The following is a 19,799-nucleotide window of genomic DNA, read 5'->3' on the forward strand; positions in this document are numbered from 1 at the left end:
GGGCTGGGTGAGCCTGTTTGGGCTGACAGAAACCACCACCCTATATTTATTTCATTCAAGAACTGCCCAGGGTGGCTCACAACACATTTGAAAGCCACAAAATACCAAAAAATAAAATAAAATAAAAAGCAATTCAATAAGGCAGGAGACAAAAGTAAAATATAGTTAAAACTCATCTTCCAAGGAGTCATACCTGCTTCTTTGTCAGTAACACTCAGCTTGAGGACTGCTGTCCTCCCCCTGCAAGCCTAATCAAGCCTATGGTTTGAGCATATTACACCCATCTGGGCCCAAATGCACTGGCTGACAGTTATTTTCTGGGCCCAATTCAAAGTACTTGCCTAGAACTACAAAGCCTTAAACGACTCAGGACTGCAGTATGAACCTACCTGGATCTTGTGATCATAATCTGAGGCCCTTCTTCATGCGCCCCCTCCATGAAAGGTCCTTTCTCATGTGGCCAAGACTGGCAACACGAGAAACGAACCATTTGAAGGGCTCCCTGTTTTGTGCAATACTGTATATACTCGAGTTTAATGCCGACTTTTTCAGCACATTTTTATGCTGAAAAAGCCCCCCTTGGCTTATACTCGAGTGAGGGTCTCTGTCGGCGGCGGAGGAGGAACGAGCAGCCTGAAAGCAGCCCTTTTGGGCTGCTTGTTCTTCCTCCGCCGCTGCCACCACCAGCCTCTGCCTCTCGGCAGCACCCTAGGTAGGCAGGGGGACAGGAGGGGCTGGGGGGGAGAGAAGCCCCCTCTGCCATGTGTGCATACGCACACATGCACTCTGGCCTACCAGGAGGCTTGTGGTGTGGTGAACCGGCTTATACTTGAGTCAATAAGTTTCCGCAGTTTTCTGTGGTAAAATTAGGTGCCTCGGCTTATATTCGGGTGGGCTTATACTTGAGTATATACTGCACTCGCCCTGGGAGGCTTCCCTGGTACCATCACTACTTATCTTTAGGCACCAGATGAAAACATTCCTCTTCTCCCAAGCCTTTGTTTAAACAAAATATGGCCTTTTAAACTGGGTTTTTTATTGATTTGTTTGTTAATATGTTACATATTTTTGTGCTTTTATACTGTAAACTGCCCTGTGATCCTTGGAGAAAGAGCGGTACAGTGGTACCTCGGGTTAAGTACTTAATTCATTCCGGAGGTCCGTTCTTAACTTGAAACTGTTCTTAACCTGAAGCACCACTTTAGCCCAAGGGGCCTCATCCTAAAGCAAAGTTCTTAACCTGAGCTACTATTTCAGGGTTAGCGGAGTCTGTGACCTGAAGTGTCTGCAACCTGAGGTACCACTGTATATAAATTTAAGAAACAAACATACATACAAACAAACAATTTCAGTCGGAGAACCAATCTCAGTAAGTCCTGCTGCTGTTTGCTTGGCAGCAATCAATGCCAAGGCTCGTTCCTGGCCAAAGGCCCTCTCTCTCTCCACCAGAGAAACAGCAGAACTCTTTCTCCTTGCTATGGTGGCCCAGAAGGCCTTCCTGACCTGGGCTGGGGTGATCCATGCAGGTGTGGACCAGGAGATCCTTGGGGTCTTAGGATTCCCAGGCCAATGTCTGGTAAGATGAACTTCAGGGTCCGCTCCTCAGAAGCAAGCACTGTGTCTCCTGGGGGGGGGGGGGACTCACTCTGGACACATCAGGAGCAACTGGATGGCTTGCCTTGATTAGGTCTGTTTTAAGGGAAATCCCTCCCATCACCCACGACTTCAAAGTCAGTGGCAGCAGAGCTCCTGCAAGAGGAGCAGAGGGCTGTTACGAGTCACGCTGTGCTGCTCTCTCAAAGGCTACTCAATCCCTACCACGGCATCTCATTGATTTCATTTATTGACTTCTCCACACCGATATTTCTCTCTCCCTCTTGATGGACCCTGCATGGTGCTTTTGCACACTGCCAACAAATTAATCAGCACCTATTGAGCTGCTGGATGACTCAGACCTGAAACCCCAACAACAGCACACTGCCTGGTCCAACAAGCATCTCATTACACCTTGTCAGCCAAGCTCCTTCCCCCCGAAGGAACAGCACCATCCCCATGGCTCTTATCTGACTTAGGAAGGGCCTCCTGCACCCAATATTTTTGAGATTCTTCACCTCAAAACACAGCAAGGAAGACTGTGTTCTGGGGAAATGGGTCTTCTCAGGACTCTCTCATCTGCCCTTGGACCTCAAAGCAGAGTCAGCAGCACCTGAGTTCCTAACGGAGACTGTTTCCCATCCTCTCCAGGTTGTTGTTGTTTTAAAGGCAAAACTATTGCAATTCATTCTGTCATTGGCTGATGCCAATACAAACACAACACAACACAACACAACACAACACAACACAACACAACACAACACAACACAACACAACACAACACAAGGACCATTGGAACTCTACCTTCCAAAGTAATACCCTACAGGTTACCCTGACCATGATCTGGCAGACCCTGGGGTTCCCAAGCAGCTTGCTCTTCCAGGGGTCTTGGAACCAAGTCTCTCATGGAGTTTTAAAAGCAGTTCACATTTATGCACAGGAAGCTTAAGAAGAGCACCCAAGAGGCAGCCCCCTGGGATGTTCCTCTGCCCTTGCCATCAATGCTCAAGTTCAGGGTCAGACATGTACTTTCAACACCACTGGTTGCTTGAGCATTGCAGCTCTCAGACCACATCACAAATCATACATAACTTCCTTCTTTAACGGGTACATCCAGTATCAAAACTTCCATGGTACTCACGTTGACAATTATAGTTTAAAACAAGTTACACTTTTATACCAGTGGCATAGTTTCAACAGAGTATTTTGAGAACAGCCCAGGACTAAGTAATATACTAAGTATGGATGGAGCATGAATCCTCTGTGACCAACCCAAGATGCAAGCAGTTTAAGTTTCTGAAACTCACTATTACACAAACTAAACAGCATGAATTTAAACTCTGTGTCAGAACCAAATTTTGGGGCAATGTAATTAATGATTTGCAAAACAGGAATCTGACTTTGTCCTTGATTCTTGCCTTCTTTGGTCAAGATCCAGTAATCCTGTGTGGACTCCTCAAAATTTGGCATTTCCCCGGGTCTGTACTCATCCAACAGTCTACTAACTCGTGATATTCAGAATGGAAGGCAAGTTTTATTCTCTGAACTATTCATTTGCCGCTTATTTCCATTTTTCCACATTGTGCATAAACATGAAAGTGATACTTACCTCATACAATAAGCAGCCCAAGGACCAGATGTCTGATTTAAAATTATAGCCATTTTCATGTATCCTTTCTGGGGACATATAGTAGGGTGTTCCCACTGCAAGAGACAAGCCCAGAAAGAGGGATCACTCTCTGAAACAAGAGCACCATTTGTGCGATGATCTGTAAACAAACTAACGGACCAGAAGCTGTGGGAGCATACTTGACATTAAAGAAATTAAAGACTAGGAAATGAAAACATGGATATATTAAGAAAAACACATACTCTGAAGAAGACTCCATCTTAAAACCAAAGGTCACGTTTTCCTACTGACCACATTCAGCAACACAACTGCTAAAAGTTAACAGCCTCAATTTGCCATTAAATAGAAGATCTCTCTGCCAGACTGTTGAGGACAATGCACAGATTAAAATGGCTTCTCCGGTCCTCATTAATCCAAAGCCAAAGGCGACAATGGGTTCAGTGATTTGGCCCCCCCAAAAAATTGTTCCAGATCTTCCCATTGTCCATCTATAGTATGAATAGGACTGGAATCATATGTTGAACCAAAGGTCAAACGTTCTGGAAGGCCTGCAAATGCCATCTTCCTAGTTAAGATAACCCCAAACTAATTAGTAATTGTTGCAAGAATGAGCTCATGTATGTTTATATTCACTTGGTTTGACATATGTGAATTGGCTAGCTTTGATGCTGTGCTTACCTGTTGGCCTTGGGCTACTGGGCTCTAGGGCCGGAGTGGGGAGAAGCTTTGGACAGCCACCACTCAGGTGTAATAAGGGGTTCTGGGCAAAATGATGTATACTGCTTTGTGCATAAAGGCTGTATGAATGGTTGCTTGGGTGTGGACACACGTCTGTAAGGGCAGTGAGGCTCTGCACATGGTGGTGTAAGCTTACACCTTTCTTTATAAAGCAATAGAACTGGCCATTTTGGTCTTTTTGAAATCCTCCTTTGGTATCCCTGCACCAAACCACTCACTCCTGCCATTCTTGGGAGCCTGCAGTTCAGAACAATTAAGGACTGACATAGCAGGGAGCAGTTCAACGTTTAAGCCCATTAAAGAGGGGACATTGCCACTGCTTCAGGCAAAGCATGATAGCCTCAGTTAGCCCCACCTCTTATAACATAGGCAGTCAGAGTGCAGTAAAAACTCTCAAGGATTTGACAAGTTCAGTGCAGCAAGACATTTGATGTTGGAAACACAGGAGATACCAGATCAGTGTGAGCTCCAAGACCACCAAAACCCGGCCTGGAGTACAGAGGAGAAATATACCAAGCTAAGCTTGCTGGCTCCTCCGGACAGCTGGAATATACTAAAGTAATAGAGGAAGAAGGGCTTTCTCCTCCAGCTGCCTGCTACTGGGCTTTTGCCTTTGACAGCGGCTGGGAACCAATTATCAATATCCTAGTCTCAGTACAAAGTTGTGTGATTTAAGGAGCATCTCTTCTGGTTGGGAATTGGGTCAACAAAGAGGGAGGCTCATTCCTTGTGAAGAGCAGCCTTTTAAAAAAAAAGCCACACTGTTTAACATGCCTACCTCCATTTCTCCCTCCTGTGCCCAAACCAGCATTTCAAGTGAGATAAAATACTCAGTCGAGGTCTGCTTCACCTGAGCCCTTGACCCAGGTCTGCTCTGACTGTGCAGCGGCGCAGAAGCCGGATTTGGGATGTGTGTGTGTGTGTGCTCATTAGCTAGCACCTCTTTTAATGAACTACACAGGGAGACACACGTCAGGACAGCAGAATACTAAGAGGAGGCAAGGCTGGGTGCTGGCTTTTGAAATCCTTGTCTGGCTAGGTTCTTAACTGCACACTTCAGGAAAGGGAAGCATATACGGTAATCAATGACTATTTTGCTGTCTCCTTCCAAAATGCATTCAATCATTTAATCATGCTCTAATCATCGCCCTCCATGTGTTGCTGGACGTCAACTCCCATCAGGTTCAGTAAGCATACTCAACAGGCAGGTATGATGGGTGTGCAGCAATATCTAGGGGGTCACAGGTCCCCCCCTCCCAACCTGATGGTTTCTAAAATTAAGAAAGTCAACTGCTACAGAAGAAATGAATTATCAGAAGCCTCTCCAGAAGGCAACACCCAAGGTCTCTCCTGAATCTGGATACCCAGCAGGACTAATACTGAACATTCCCAATGGCTCCAAAATACTAAGCATTAACTGTGTATGTAGCACTTTTTCTTATTGTGCTGATCTTACAGTCATCCTCTTATTCATATCCACAAAAATTCTTAAGAGGCTGAGAATGATCTGCTTAACACCACCCACAGGCAGTGAAGAAGACCCTTGATTCTTGGCCTCCTCGATGGAGGTTTACAGCTCTATCCATAAAACCTACTTCTCACTTTCCTGCCCCCTCCTATGATTTCAAGTCCTACTAGGTACATTTTCCTGTACTGAAATTAAAGCAGCCTTGGCCCAGCAGGACTCTCACATTCATGGGAGTGCTTGATTTTGAAGGAGAGGATGGGGATGGGCCCACTGAACACCAGATTTTGTTATCCAGAAGACGCACATTCTGTAACCCTTTCCTGCGGTATCCTTAGTGAAGTAACTCTGCACACGCTCAAAGGCCCTGAGCCCTGAGTGAACCTGTGCACAACAGTGGGAGTGAGAAAATGTGTGTGAGGAAACACACACACCTACCCAAACCTTGGGGAGTCCAGAGCACTCTGGGGGCAAAGGCAGAGCCTCTGGCATTCATGGAATCAGAACACAAGTCTTGGGTCACCACAGAGTCCTTTTGCGGCAGATCATGAGGAGACTTGGAAAGTTGCTGCTTTGCATTCTGCAGTTGTGCAATCCATTGTTGGATATAAAATTGTCATTCCAAATAATGCCTGAAAACGACATTCAATCAAAGCAGAACGACAGTGTTTATGTTATGGGTGAGTGCGCCATATTCCTAATTTGACTTCTGCACATTAAACTGTACTATTACGGGAAGTAGGTCTGTGGAACAGCCTGTTTGTCACCCTGGCCTGCTAAGGCTACCCTGGGCATCTGCCTATCGCGGTGGTGGTGGTGCTGTCAGCAAAGAAATGAACAGGCAGGTCTCTGAGCTTCAAAAGAAGGAGAAGGAAGGGGAAATGTATTATTTTTTAAATAAATGCCAAGATAAAAGACTGACAAGCCCAATTGTCTTCCTGGCCTGTCCAGCATTAAGTGGGGATCTCTTGTAATGAGCATCTTCCAGGAAAGTGCACAAGACTTCCGATTTAATCAGCCAGGACTCAGCAACGCATCACATCAGCCAATTTGACAAGAGGAGGCTAATCAGAGGCTATTAACCAGAAAGTTTCCATGGCAGAGAAGACAAGAATCCTGGGGGTGGAAGAACAGCCTATGGAACAAGAAGGCTTGGGATGAAGACCTGGGAGCCAGTTGTCAGGTTTCATGTATGGGCTCTTTTGAGGGACAGGTGGCTACTCTGGGCTGGGCTGCTGAAAGCACCTTTTATGGGTTATGTCATGTATGCAGGGCTGGTGGGCAATCAGAACTTTACCATCAATCCTCCCAGGCTGAGAGAGGAAACTTCACAGGAACATAAGAAGCCACCGCTGCTGCATGCGCCGGGCATGGCTGGACTCTAGGGACGTAGGCTGCGGCCATACACCAGGTTAGGCTATTGGCCCATCTAGCACAGCACCATCTACACTGATTGGCAGTGGCTGTCCACGGCTTCAGGCAGAGAACGACCCCAGACCCACCAGGAAAGGCTGCCATGGAGCCTTTTCTGCATGCAGAGCTGATGGGGTGGCACTTGCCCTGAAGGAGCAGGTTCACAGTTTTGGGGAGCTTCTGGATCCACCTTTGTCACTGGGGGCTCAGGTAGCCTCAGAGGCTAGAAGTGCCTTTTACCAAGTGCAACTGGTATGAAGCCACGGCCATTCCTGGACTGGGAAAGTCTGGCTACAATAGGTAATGCACTGGTTACCTCAAGACTGGATTACTGCAATGCGCTCTATGTGGAGCTTCCCTTGCGCTTCATGAGGAAGTTGCAGTCAGCAAAGAGTGCTGCACTGGCTGCCAACTCGTTACCAGGTGTTGCTCTTAGCATAGAAAGACATTAACAAGTCGGGGCCAGTTTACCTTTCAGATTGCACTCAACCACATATGGTGAACTCAACCACTTTGATCTGTGGAACTGTTGCTGATACAGGTGCCATATAAGACGTGATCCACATTTGTGAGACACAGTATTTTAGTGTGGCAACAGCCACCCTTTGGAACTCCCTGCCTGTTGACATCAGACAACAGGCCTTCACTGTACTCTTTCTAGCACCTACTAAAAACATTTCTGTTTAGGTAAGTCTACCTAGATATGTAAATGTTGATGCGTGTTTTGTTTTCAGTTCTTCTGATCGCATTTTTTTAAAAAATGTTTTAACTATTTGTTTTTAAGTTTTTGCTGCTAGTTTTATTCTTTTATTCTCTTTGTAAACCATGTTGAAGTTTTGTACAATCAAGTAGTTTATAAATTTAATTAAATAAATAAATGAATAAATTGTTAATGTATTAGGGTTTGTGCATGCAGAGAAAAAGGTTTGAGTTGAAAGGGTTAAGTTAGGTGTGCTTGTTCATTCTGGGTGTGAAGCATGGTTATTTGTGCTTGAAGCAGTGCTTCAGGGTAGTACAGGGATACAGGGGTACGCATACCCCTAAATGTTTTGTGAATCTAACAGGAGAAGAAACTAAAATTTTAAAATGCTAAGTTTCTTCTCCAGCAACTGAATCGTCAGTTCCGCTGCCCCCCCCCCAGCTTCCCGGTGTTTCCTGAGTCTCAGACGGAAGCGGGTGTTTAATGTGTGAAGCAGTGTGGAATGTGGATGTGTGATGTTTTACTGATGAAAGTTTGGCCTCCTTGAGGGGCAGTATTTAAATCTGAATAGGAAACTGAGTATTTTTCATTATCACAGCCACCAAAGAATTGTAAAGTTAATGATGACCTCTGTAAAAACAAAAGATGGCACAAGAGCAAGCAGAGGAATGGGGAAGATGTTAGTGCCCACAACTTCATACCAATGTGGAAGTTACTGTCAGCTGTGGGATATGAGGTAATGCATGTTCTTTGTACTTTTGTCCAATTACTGTATTTATTTTCCCCGCTTTGAACTATAAAATAGTGATTTTCTTGAGTCAAAATGATAGTACCCCTAGATTATTATTTTTTTAGAAAAAAAGCACTGGTTTGAAGTCAGTTTGCTCTTGGTCCCTCCTGCCCTTGGCCAGAGCCTAGCCTGTAGGAACCCGGCAAGGAGACTGTGAGCTGCTGGAAGAATTGTGCAACATACAACTGCATGCCTACAAGCTATGGATCTGCACTATACTGTCAGTAAAGGAAGTGACTCTACCTGGAACTGTCTGGTGTTTTTCTGTTCCACTGGCACACTCCACGTGCCACAACATAAATAAGTAAAGATTTACAATCCATTTGGCTACACGAAAGATTGCCATACACACAGCTAATTTAGTTCTTAGATAATTAGCACATGCATTTTCAATTGCTTCCATAGCTATTCATAAGCTATTGTGAAGGCCCAATTTGGGCAAAAAGGGTTGTTCATAGATTTAATAAATAAAATGTCTAAGGCTGGAGAGCCATATTTATGCTTTATGTACTTTAATGGGCAATACAAATGATAGGCAGCCATGTGGGTGACCAGACAAGAGACTTGGGTTCAATACACGCGTCTCTGCCATGGACTCGCTGGGGCCAGTAAGATGGTCTCAGGCTTCCGGTTGCAAGATGGGAACAGTATGGCTGACCTACTTCACAGTTTGCACAAAAAGGGGAACTATTACTTATACTATGCAACTTCATTTTCAAACACCTATCCACATAGTCAGACACTAAATGCTGACACAGAGGTCTAGACATGAAACATGCATGAAGAGATGTAGCTCCAAATGACTTCTATAAAAAGAACACCAATTTGATGTTTGCTTCCTTTGAACAGATACACTCAAAATTTAGAAGTACTTTTCCCTACCACAGCATTAGCTCCAAATATATAAGCAGGCTGAGGAGCAGGAGATGAGTCTTCATTTTACCACGCTGTAAAAATTATTACTATACTATATGCTATTACTATATATCCTGCCCAGGATAGTTTAATTCAAGGCAATTTAGATCACAAAAATGCTGATTTAGAATTCTAAAACCCTGTTTATTAATTAGACAAAAACTTCCTGATTAGAAATGCATGCTAATTTGTTGCAAAAACTATAGAAACTTTTTTTTAAAAAAAAATTAGACTACTGACTGTGAGCCAATTGCAGAGATCAGATAGTTACTAGACATAAAAACGGAGTGAAAGATCATTCAGGGAATCAGTGGAGGCCGCTAGTCCTCAGCCTGTAATAATATCAAGCCAAAATGGCTTTTTCTTTCTCAAGGAAAACAGTTGTAAGAAAATCATAAATTCAATTTTAATTCAATTATATATTTGCATTAAATTCTGTTTTAAAACCATGCATATATATATATATATATATATATACACACATATATATATATATATTTAACATTAATAAAATAATTATAATAATTATAATAATTTAAATCAACTGTTATCTACCCTCACCATGCAAAAAAAAAAAAAAATGTAGTTTCTCCCTAGGAACCACCACCCTAAGGCAGCCCTAAATTCTGACCTTCCCCAGTTTCAAGCCAAGATACAAGAGGGCCTTGAAGGGGCAAAGCTGCTTAAGGCAGCAGTGAGTTCCAGAGATGCTCTGCTCCTGTCAAGACAAACCCTGCAGGTTTTGAGGCATGTTCATGGCGTATGAAAAAGGCAAAGAATGCTCCCTTCAGAAGATGCCTAACTGCTGCAAAGCTCCAGCCATTCAAAACAACTATTTTTTAGGAATACTGAGTTTTAGAGTGTCACTTGCACCTTGGTCCAGTTATGATATAACTCCAAAGCTAGAGAGCGACATTCAGGGTCATTTAAGCCTGAACATTCTTCTCCAGGCACATGAGACACATGGCCTGCTTCTTACGAGGAGCGCTGCTTCTTCAGCAACACTCAGTTTACTTCAGGTATAAATTGAAAAAACAAGTTTCTTGAGGAGTATGCTGTAAAAAGAAAATCTTCCATTTTTTCACCTCCCTACTGTAAATCATCCGGTACTTTTAAAACTGTCTACAAAATAAGACTGTGTCAAAATATTTTAGTAAATTAATATTTTACAATTCATCTATTCTGGTAAACTATTAATATTTATTTTTTTCTTTAAAAAGACATTACCTCTTAACTCCTGTGACGTGGCTGACTTGTACAGAACAAGCATAGTGAATTCTCTGTCAAGACTATTCAAAAGGTATTTTGCTGATTAGAAGCCAGGAGCTCAGCTCAGTGGCTGAGGACCCACCTTGCAAGCAGGAAATCCCAGGTACAATTACCAGCACCTTCAGGTCAGGCTGAAAAAGACTCCTGCCTGCAGCCCAGGAGAACAGTTGCCAGCTAGCAATGACAAGACTGCGCTAGATGGAACAATCCCCTGACTTGGCATAAGACCGCTTCCTGAATACAGAACGAAAAAGCCTTGGTTCCTCCTGCCCTCAGCCCAAACGCTAATGGCACAAGGGAGGCTTCACTACACATGTGGGCTCCTTCAGTCTTCCTGTTCTAGCTAGGGCCCCGTCCACAGGACAAAGCTGGTCTGGCATGAGGAGCAACACCTTGATGTTCTCTTTGGACAGAAATAGAAAGAAAACCAAAGGGGCATAAGTCTGGATAAGATCAATGTGTGTGTGCCCAATCCAGGGTCTTGCTTCCAGCACTGACTAGCCAGGTGCGTCTAGGAAGTCCACAAGCAGTCTATATTAAGCTGTCCAGCCCTGCCCACTGGGTAATAATACTGTACAGATTCCATCTGCTGCCCATCAGCTATCAATAGCTGTGTATTACTTCCAGTATCAGACAGTCTGAATACCAGCTGCTGGGGAACACGAATGGGCGGGTGCTACGACCATTAGATCCTGCTTGCAGGCTTCCCATGGACATCTGGTTGACTGCCAGGAGAGCAAAATGCTGGACTAGGGAGGCCCTTAGTCTATGTTGTGTTACCAAGACTCTCTTTACCACAACATCATTTCCCCAATCCCACATCTCTGCAGTTTTCTACAAGACCAACACAAAAGTTGTCCTCTGAGAGAGTAAATACACAAGACCAAATCCTGTAAGGTGTCTGTGGCATGAGAGCAGTTTCTGCCATTTGGGAAACAAGGCCATACATCAGGTTTCCTCAAAACAAAGAAAGAATGCCATTATTGAAAAAAGACTATTTAAAAAATGCAGCTGTGGACTGTGCCTCATATAGTAATTTCATAAAAGTGACAACTCATTGTATATTTCAACACTGGGTTGCAATGCTAACATAGTTACTTGTAAGCTATTCTAACAGCATCCCATGAAAATCCAGGTGCCCACCTGTGCAAGTCTGAATGTATAGTAATTAAATGTTCCTGGCACAGAATAAACACAGGCTGTCAGAAGAGTAGGCAACCAAATGTATGAAATCCTTAGTTTGGAAAGCTTCTGTAGCTGGTCACTGTATTACATGGTCCCCATATCCCACAATTATTTCCCGGAAGAACTTGCAAGTCAAGTATCTCCCAGCAAACCGTTAAGTGTATTCACTGAACTACAGCTGAACTGGGCAATCCTGACATATGAAGGAGAACGTCTCACCTTCCAACGGCAAAAGGCAGGTGGTCAAAGGGAGAGCATCTGCAGAACACTGCCTAGACTTTGCTAAGGATTTTCTAACTGCTTGCAATGAGCCAATGTCACAATTTTCCCAGTGAGACCGAGATGTTCCCTTCCCATGTTTGAATAAGGTTTGGGGTTTACTAGCATTAAGGACTCAACATGTGGAATGATGTGCACCTAAGTTTATTCTGCCAGCCTGCTGTCAGGTATTTATTTAAGTGGGCCTCACCCCTGTCTTGCTTTATGAATGCAGACTTGTGGTGAAGAAATAGGAGCCTCGAAATCCAGCCGTGTAATTTGTCGTGCAGAGCCGAGACATTCGCTTGTATCTGGCGAGGAGCGTATGGGCAAATCTTTCATTTTTCTTTCATTACCCCGGCATGTACTGTCACTTAATTTTTATGTATGCAATCCTTCCTGACAAATATGATCTGCTGCTGGGTAATTCGTTTGACGTTCATTCTGTTCCTTGCTCTAATTATGGCTTCCATTTCTGACATGGAGGCGTCTGTGCTGCCACAGCCAGGAGTACACCTGTCAGACAAGTTGTGGTACTGCCTAATGCCCTTTTATGCCAGTCTGATGTTAGCAAATACAAAGGGAGGAAAAATAGGTGAATCTATTTGCATAAGCCCTGCACTCAATTCATGGGTCAGCAGCCTTAGATATTAGAGTTTAGGACGGTTGCCAGGGCAACACTGAAATGGGGGGGGGGGGGAATTCCAGTATCGCAAGCAGAATGGCTGTGCATATGCATTTCCTAATGTCTATCAAAATGTAGATTTCCAGATTAAACTAAACCCAAGCTTGTGCTACTGTGGAGCAAATAAAAATAGTAAAGTGAAGGGAGATGAGTTGAACTTCAAGGGGTTGTTTTAATTTTCAAATGAAACATTTCTCTGGCTGCAAAACAGACTTGCGCTTCGGTGCAAGACCAAACTCAGGATCCTTTGGCATTCCAGCACTCCAATTTTGCTGCTCTAATTTTGCTGTTTCTCAAGAAGGGCAGCCTAGCCATTGCCAAGGGGGAAGAGAGAGGCTTCAGCAAGTGCTCTGTTAAAAGCACTGACACTGGTCTCCTGCCTTCCTCATGACTGCCTGGTCCAAAGTCTTCATTTCATTATTCTAAGCGTAGCAAATGAGATAAAAGGATCCTATTTTTTACCACATCTAATGCAATTTTAAGTTGTTCTGAAAGTGAGAAATTCATTGGTGTGGCCCAGCCTGACCACACATATACCACTAAGACAGCATCCTTGCCATTTTCTGTTGAATTCACAAGATCACCCAGGCATACTTTCCATAGCAACCAAAGACCATACTTCTTCTCCCACAGTGCTGCAATGGCATGCAACCTTGCAATCTCAGAAACACATGTTCAATACAAGCAAGTTAACGCAAATCAGTAAGGCCAAATGGACAGCTTGTGAATTAGATGTCAGGAACCAAAGGGGAAAGTGGACATCAATTGCACCTGTAAAAAACCTTCAATACAAAACAGCTAGATGTTGATAATACATTTATCATAAATAAATTTAAACATTTTTTAAAAATTATTTCTAATTGTATTATTTCATCACAGATGTGCTTGCTAGCCTCAGCTCCTTTGAGAGAAGGGATAGAATGTTTACTAACTAATACAAAGTGTCAAGGAGTTTACATTTGCTGGTGTCAAATAAGGTCACACTGGAAGTCTGCTCAATGCTGAAGGAGATACAAAGTCCACATCATTCTACAAGTTTGGAGTGGATAAAAATAATGAAGAAACAAGAAAAATGGAATAAAGAGAGTCATGGAAGTTTCATCCTTCCTTGGTTTCATATTGTTACCTCAATATGTTCCTTCCTTCACACAGTGGTACCTCGGTTTACAAATTCTTAAACTGAAAACCTTCTTAAAACTGAGGCGCGCTTTCCCTAATGAGGCCTCCCGCCGCCGGTGCCCTTCCACCGTTCGGCTTCTGTTCTTAGACCCAGGTAAAGTTCGCAAACTAAGACACTACTTCCGCTTTTGCGGAGTTTGTAAACCGACTGTTTCTTAAACCGAGGTACCACTATATTGTCATCTCAAGTCATACTGCACCTCAGGTGAGTTTGACTGGGAGCGAGTGACACAAGGATGAGACCATTCGGAAAGAATTTCCCCACAGGATACGTGGAAGCAGGTAACTGAAAACAGCAAATCCTTGATAGCCAATAAATTAAGTCTTCTAAAGTTATACAGTATGAACCAAATAGGTATCTGTGGCTTTATGAATAACGCACAAAAAACATTATATGAAGCAGTCCAATTCTGAGTTGCATCCCCTCGCCACTGTCTGAAAGAAGATTCACAGCCTGTTTTTCCTTATAGTCTATAAGCAGGCCTAGTGCATGCAGAAGACTTGCTCAGGCTCCTTTAACCATCTTGATCCTAAACTGTAGAAGAATGTCATGTAAACAAAGGAAGAGCCATCAGAGGCCACAGAAAGTTGTTAGGATCTGACCTACTGCTTGGCCACAGTAAATAGTCCTTTCCATGGTGTGTCTGAAAGTGGCTGCTATATTACTTGCATCACACCAGATAGTCAGAGGTCCGCCTGTGATTTCAGAATTCCCTTGTGAAGAACAATAGCAATTACACCAGCAACCATTCCACAATTCAGGAATGAAAAGAGATTTTTTTCTTTTTGAGCCTTCGTAGCAAATTATTCATTTACCTTCTAAATGGTGTTTCAGATCTCCAACAAAACAAAAAGCAAGGCACTCAAAGTAGAAGGTAATAAATATTGGCTGACGGGGTAATGTTGCAGAATAGCATATTGCACATCTTAGCTGATGATCATAAAACATATAATTTAATCACTAATAGGTAAAAAAAACAGCAACTACCATGTGACCAAGAAATCTCTGACTGAGTCAGGTGAATCGGGCAACTGTCACTCAGGCACAATTTCATGAAGGATGTTACCTAAGGAATGTGCGGCAGTAGTTTTAGAGCTAAAGAAGCGGCCCAGTCCAAGATCTCCAAGTTTCACAACTCCAGTGGCTGTTATGAACACATTGGCTGGCTTTATGTCTGGAAGACAGAAGAGAGAAAGTAAGTCAAAACAAGAGGGCTTTTTTGGGGTCCATCACAGCCCACAATCTCCTCCCCAAGGATGAATGACGAGGTATGCATGTGCAGAACTTTGAAAACTGAATTTCCTAAGCCACAGTATTGATGCTTTCCCAGTCTATTTTACACACCAGGAGAAAGGAAATTTGTGGGGAAGGATAAACATATTTTCCCACAACAAATGAAAATTGAGTCTGGCTTAAAACACTGCAAAAGCATAAAGCGCCGTTATGCTCTTGAAGGGTAGTTTTATTTTTTAAGGATTTTGAACATTTGGAGGAATATAGCAATAAAAATAAGCATGCACCTGGACAAAATACTAAAATTAGCAACAATATTTTCTCTTTCCAGGTTACAATTGCTTGCATTCAGATTGGAATGAGTTCCTAGGAAGACCACTGCAGCCTCATAATTATAGAAATATTAGTATGGTATTTGGTGAGGGTGTCGTCATAGCCAGGAAGGACTGATGGGACTCCCTAGTGCTGCTTTCTCATCTGTAAAATAGCGAAAGAAACAGCAGCCTCGTGGGCCTGCAGTGGGATGAAAGGAAAATCCTCATGAACTTGGTTATGAAGCAAAAGAATTTGGAAGAGCAGGACAAGAGCAGGGAAAACCAATCTGAGGACAGCATCAGGACAAGCAACTGTTGTTACACATTTGTGTTTTCCCGAAGCATCTCTCTTTCAGAACACTGGCTATGCATTCAAAAAGGGGAAAGAGCTTGGCTTAGCATTCCCTGCGCCCATTGGTCCCGGCATTGTGCTTCCAATGCTGTTCTGAATAGATGCTGTGACACTTCTACCGAATTTCCGTTGTGGCAACTGGAGGCACCTCGTCTCCATAATCCTGCTGATCAGCTCAGACTGAACGCTTTGCAATCAGGCACAAGGAGAAATCCATCTTGCGAGCTCCACTGTCTCTAAGCATGCAATGGCTGAACATCAGCATAATTGTTTTTGAATGTAGGCGCTTACTAATTGGAACATTATACTATTATTCAGCGAAAAGAGAGTGAATTAATGTTACCTCTGTGCATCACCCTGCGGGAGTGCATGTGTTCAACCGCACTGCACAACTGCACAAAATATTTCCAAACCGTCCTTTCTGGGATTAGCCGCTTCTGCTTTTTAAAATACTGTGATGGGAAAACAAACAAAAAGATGAACAAGACAGCACTGAATCTCTCTCTCTCTCTCTCTCTCTCTCTCTCTCTCTCTCTCCCTCCCTCAGTCATGGCTAATGTGTTCATCAGCTGCCACCTTACTGTTGTCCTCAAGACCATCAGGCAAAGTAGTTCGGCCTCTGCTTCCCATTTAACTCCTTGCCTATGTATAGAAACTTCAATGCAATTCACTAATTAACAGCATTATGAAAAATATGCTTAAATAGGTTTGACATTTTTGAATGGACACCAATTATAATCAGCATTAATCTCGTTAATTACCTTGCAGAACATATTTAATGCCTCAAAACAACAAATGTCTGGAGTGCTTTGCCTTAAGAAACAAAAGGATTTGTTAGGGGTGTGTTGCTGTTTTTTTATTTTTATTTTTAAACCCAGCATCTTGAAGATGTTCATCAGAAGCATCATTATAAAAGAATTCTCCCTTTAGTAAACAAGCTGCTGAATGCTCCTCTAATATCAGATATGGCAGCACTTTTGCAGCAGTTTGCACATGGATAAAACGCCCCAGAAAGTTGGGATGCCCAAAAACAGACAAGATGCCAGATTACATTAGTTGCTATTCCTGTATTGCAGGGGGTCAGGCTAGATGACCCTGGGATCCCTTCTAACTCTAGAATTTTGTGGTTCCATACTTGTAGCATACTACTGATCGAAACAAATGGACTGCAGTAACTAAGGCTGTGAGTGTTCATAAAATGATGCCTTACAATGCGGTGGCTCAGGTCCGCAATACCTCTAGGACGACCTCTCCCCATAGGAACCTACCCGGATCCTGTGGTCATCATCTGAGGCCCTTCTTCATGTCCCCCTCAACAAGGGGTCCAGAGGATGGCAACACGAGAAAAGACCTTTCCTGCAGAGGCTTCCCATTTGGACAATGCTCTCCCCAAGGAGGCTTGCCTGGCATCTTGTCTTCTCTGCTTACTGTATTTTTCGCTCAATAAGATGCACTTTCCCCCTCCTAAAAAGTAAGGTGAAATGTGTGTGCGTTTTATGGAGTGAATGCAGGCTCCATGGCTTCAGCGAAAGCAAGGCGAAGCCTCCAGAGTGCAGCGGGAGCGCTCCCGCTGCGCTCCGGAGGCTTTGGGCGGCTATCCCTGAAGCCAGGAGAGCAAGAGGGATTGGTGCGCACCGATCCTTCTTGCTCTCCTGGCTTCGCTTCGCTGGAGAGGCGCTGTGCAACTTTCCCTCTCTGCGCAGCGCCCCTTCAGCGAAGCGGGAGGAGAAATGGAAGGGGCTCCATTTCTCCTGCCACTTTGCTGAAGGGGCACTGCGCAGAGAGGGAGAGAATATTTTTTTTTATTGTTTTCCTCCTCTAAAACTAGGTGCATCTTATTATCAGGTGCATCTTATAGAGCGAAAAATACAGTATTTTTAGGCACCAGGCTAAACATTCCTCTTATAAAAGGGAAAGGATCCCTGGACAGTAAAGTCCAGTCAAAGGCGACTATGGGGTTGCGCCACTCACTTATACCTCTCAGGCCTTTGGCTAATACACAATCTGTAGCCTTTAAAATTTGTTTTTGTTTGTTACTATGCTATGCATTTTTGTGTTTTTATATTGTAAACTGCCCGGTGATCCTCGGATGAAGGTGGAATAGAAATTAAACAGACAGATATGACATGGCATTTCAAGAAATCCCAAATTCTGCACACTGCCTAATTTATACAGCATTCTCTCTTGAATGTTTGTTTTCCTATGGAATTGGAACTCTGAACATGATCAGAGTGGCAGAAGGCACGAAGGCAAGACTCTGAACCTACTCCCCCTTCCACCCACTGAACTCCAAAGACTTCCACCACTGCCAAATATTTCCTTAATACATGTATAACAGAAATCAACTTTAAAAATCAGACTTTCAAGGTACTACACCAGGACCAATTAACAATTTCCAACCTTGCACAGTGTAAGCATCCTCAGAATTAATTATCAACTTCTGCCACCGTTTCAGCAGAAAGCAAAATACTGTATTTTCTGAGCAGAAAAATAAACACAATAGACCAGAAACTCATGCAGGGGTTACATTCTGGAGGTCAGTGCAAAAGGCAAAAAACATAAAGTCAGGAAACCCCCCCTGGAACTGTGGCCCCCATGTGACGAATCGTACCCTACCAAGCTCTGGGAAAGTCATGTGAGGCCACTGGAAGGCTGTGGGTGACACAAGATCTCCTGGGGCCTTTATGAGGTCTTGTGAGATCTTAGATGGCCCCTTCCATCTGTTTCCCCCGTTCTCCATTTATTTATTTATTTCCCCACCACCCGCGCAAAGCAGCAATTGCGAAAGTAAACTACGTGTAAGCTGTGGGTCTACTGTACAGCCTTTGTTTGCAAGAATCACACACCTTTAAGCCAAGTGGTACATGTCCTTGCTGGAATGAAGCTTAAATGGTCATCCAGTCCACCTAAACCAATGCAACTGAAGACTTTGGTTGCACCTAGTGATACATCTTTTAGACCATGTTTCCGTTGTGCCCTCCTTCTCTGGACAGATCTGGAACTACATCTGTTTGGAGTAGTACTGTAGGTCCCACCCACACACCCACCTCCACTTGACACCTATGTTAGTTAAAGGCCACAACACAATCTTTACCATTTTCTCTCTGAGGATTACAATAAAAAGGGGAGGAATTTATAAACATTCTACAATTCACACTCTCACCAGAGAGCCTCAACCACTCTTACGGCTTCTATGCCACACTGCAGCCACACCTGGGACTCAGCTGTCTTGAACACAGACTATTCCACACTGGAGCATTAAAGAGTATGTGAATGAGAAAGTCCTGCGACTCCTTGCAGGCATTTCAGACTGAAGTTCTGTGAGATGCAACTTCCGGTTTGATCACATCCCGAAGCAGGTCATGCGTTTGAGCTCTCTGGAGATGAGCACGATCGCTGGGGGATTTTTGGGGGTAGCGTGAGAGCGACGCACACCCCAAAATGCTCAAGAGGGTGTCTTGAGCCCACAAAGAAAGCAGCAGCAGCGTGAAAAGTGGACCCTTGATTCCGTTCGCGGAAGCAAAAGGGAAAAGGTCCCCCCCCCCCCCCAGTGAGAAGCCTCAAAACCTGAGTGGCAATAGCAGTAAAACTTTCCAGAAAATAAGGAACTAAATTACACTGATTAGCATCAAGGCAATGAAGCTATTACTACTATAAACTTAAGAAATAACTGCGGGAGGACAATTAAATAGCAATATTAGGAATGTCATCAATATTTTGGAATACCTGGAGGATATAAGTGATAAACCAGCAGTACTCATGTTAGTAGACGCTGAAAAGGCATTTGACAACATCTCCTGGGATTTTATGAAGACACAAACTAAACACATGGGCCTAGGAGAGACCTTTGGCAGAGGAATAGAGGCAATCCACAAAGGATTTATGAATCACATGATTAGGAAATCGCTTTACACAGTGTGGGCCAAATATAAGGACCTACTAGAACCAAAGACACCATGGTGGCTGTCCCTGACAGAGGCATTCTCAGTTAAGAAAAAAACCATGAGAAGAAATTGGGCTACTTACAAATACTTATTGGGAGAAAAAGAAAACACATTCTACGATTTCCCTGACATTTC

The 19,799-nt window shown here is 43.6% G+C and overlaps 1 protein-coding gene across 3 annotated transcripts in view; it reads right to left on the minus strand.

Annotated features, from left to right (window-relative positions):
- The window catches only part of NEK6 (NIMA related kinase 6), a 94,977-nt gene that overhangs the window by 10,194 nt on the left and 64,984 nt on the right, over positions 1 to 19,799 (minus strand). For all 3 annotated transcript variants that reach the window (XM_077922288.1, XM_028715363.2, XM_028715364.2), the window contains 3 exons: positions 16,064 to 16,172; positions 14,888 to 14,995; positions 3,203 to 3,297 (listed from right to left, as the gene is read on the minus strand). In XM_077922288.1, coding sequence (XP_077778414.1) covers positions 3,203 to 3,297; positions 14,888 to 14,995; positions 16,064 to 16,172 — 312 coding nt within the window. The remainder of the gene's footprint in view (positions 1 to 3,202; positions 3,298 to 14,887; positions 14,996 to 16,063; positions 16,173 to 19,799) is intronic.

The sequence above is a fragment of the Podarcis muralis genome, chromosome Z (assembly GCF_964188315.1).
Source record: "Podarcis muralis chromosome Z, rPodMur119.hap1.1, whole genome shotgun sequence".
NCBI classification, from domain to species: Eukaryota; Metazoa; Chordata; class Lepidosauria; order Squamata; family Lacertidae; genus Podarcis; species Podarcis muralis.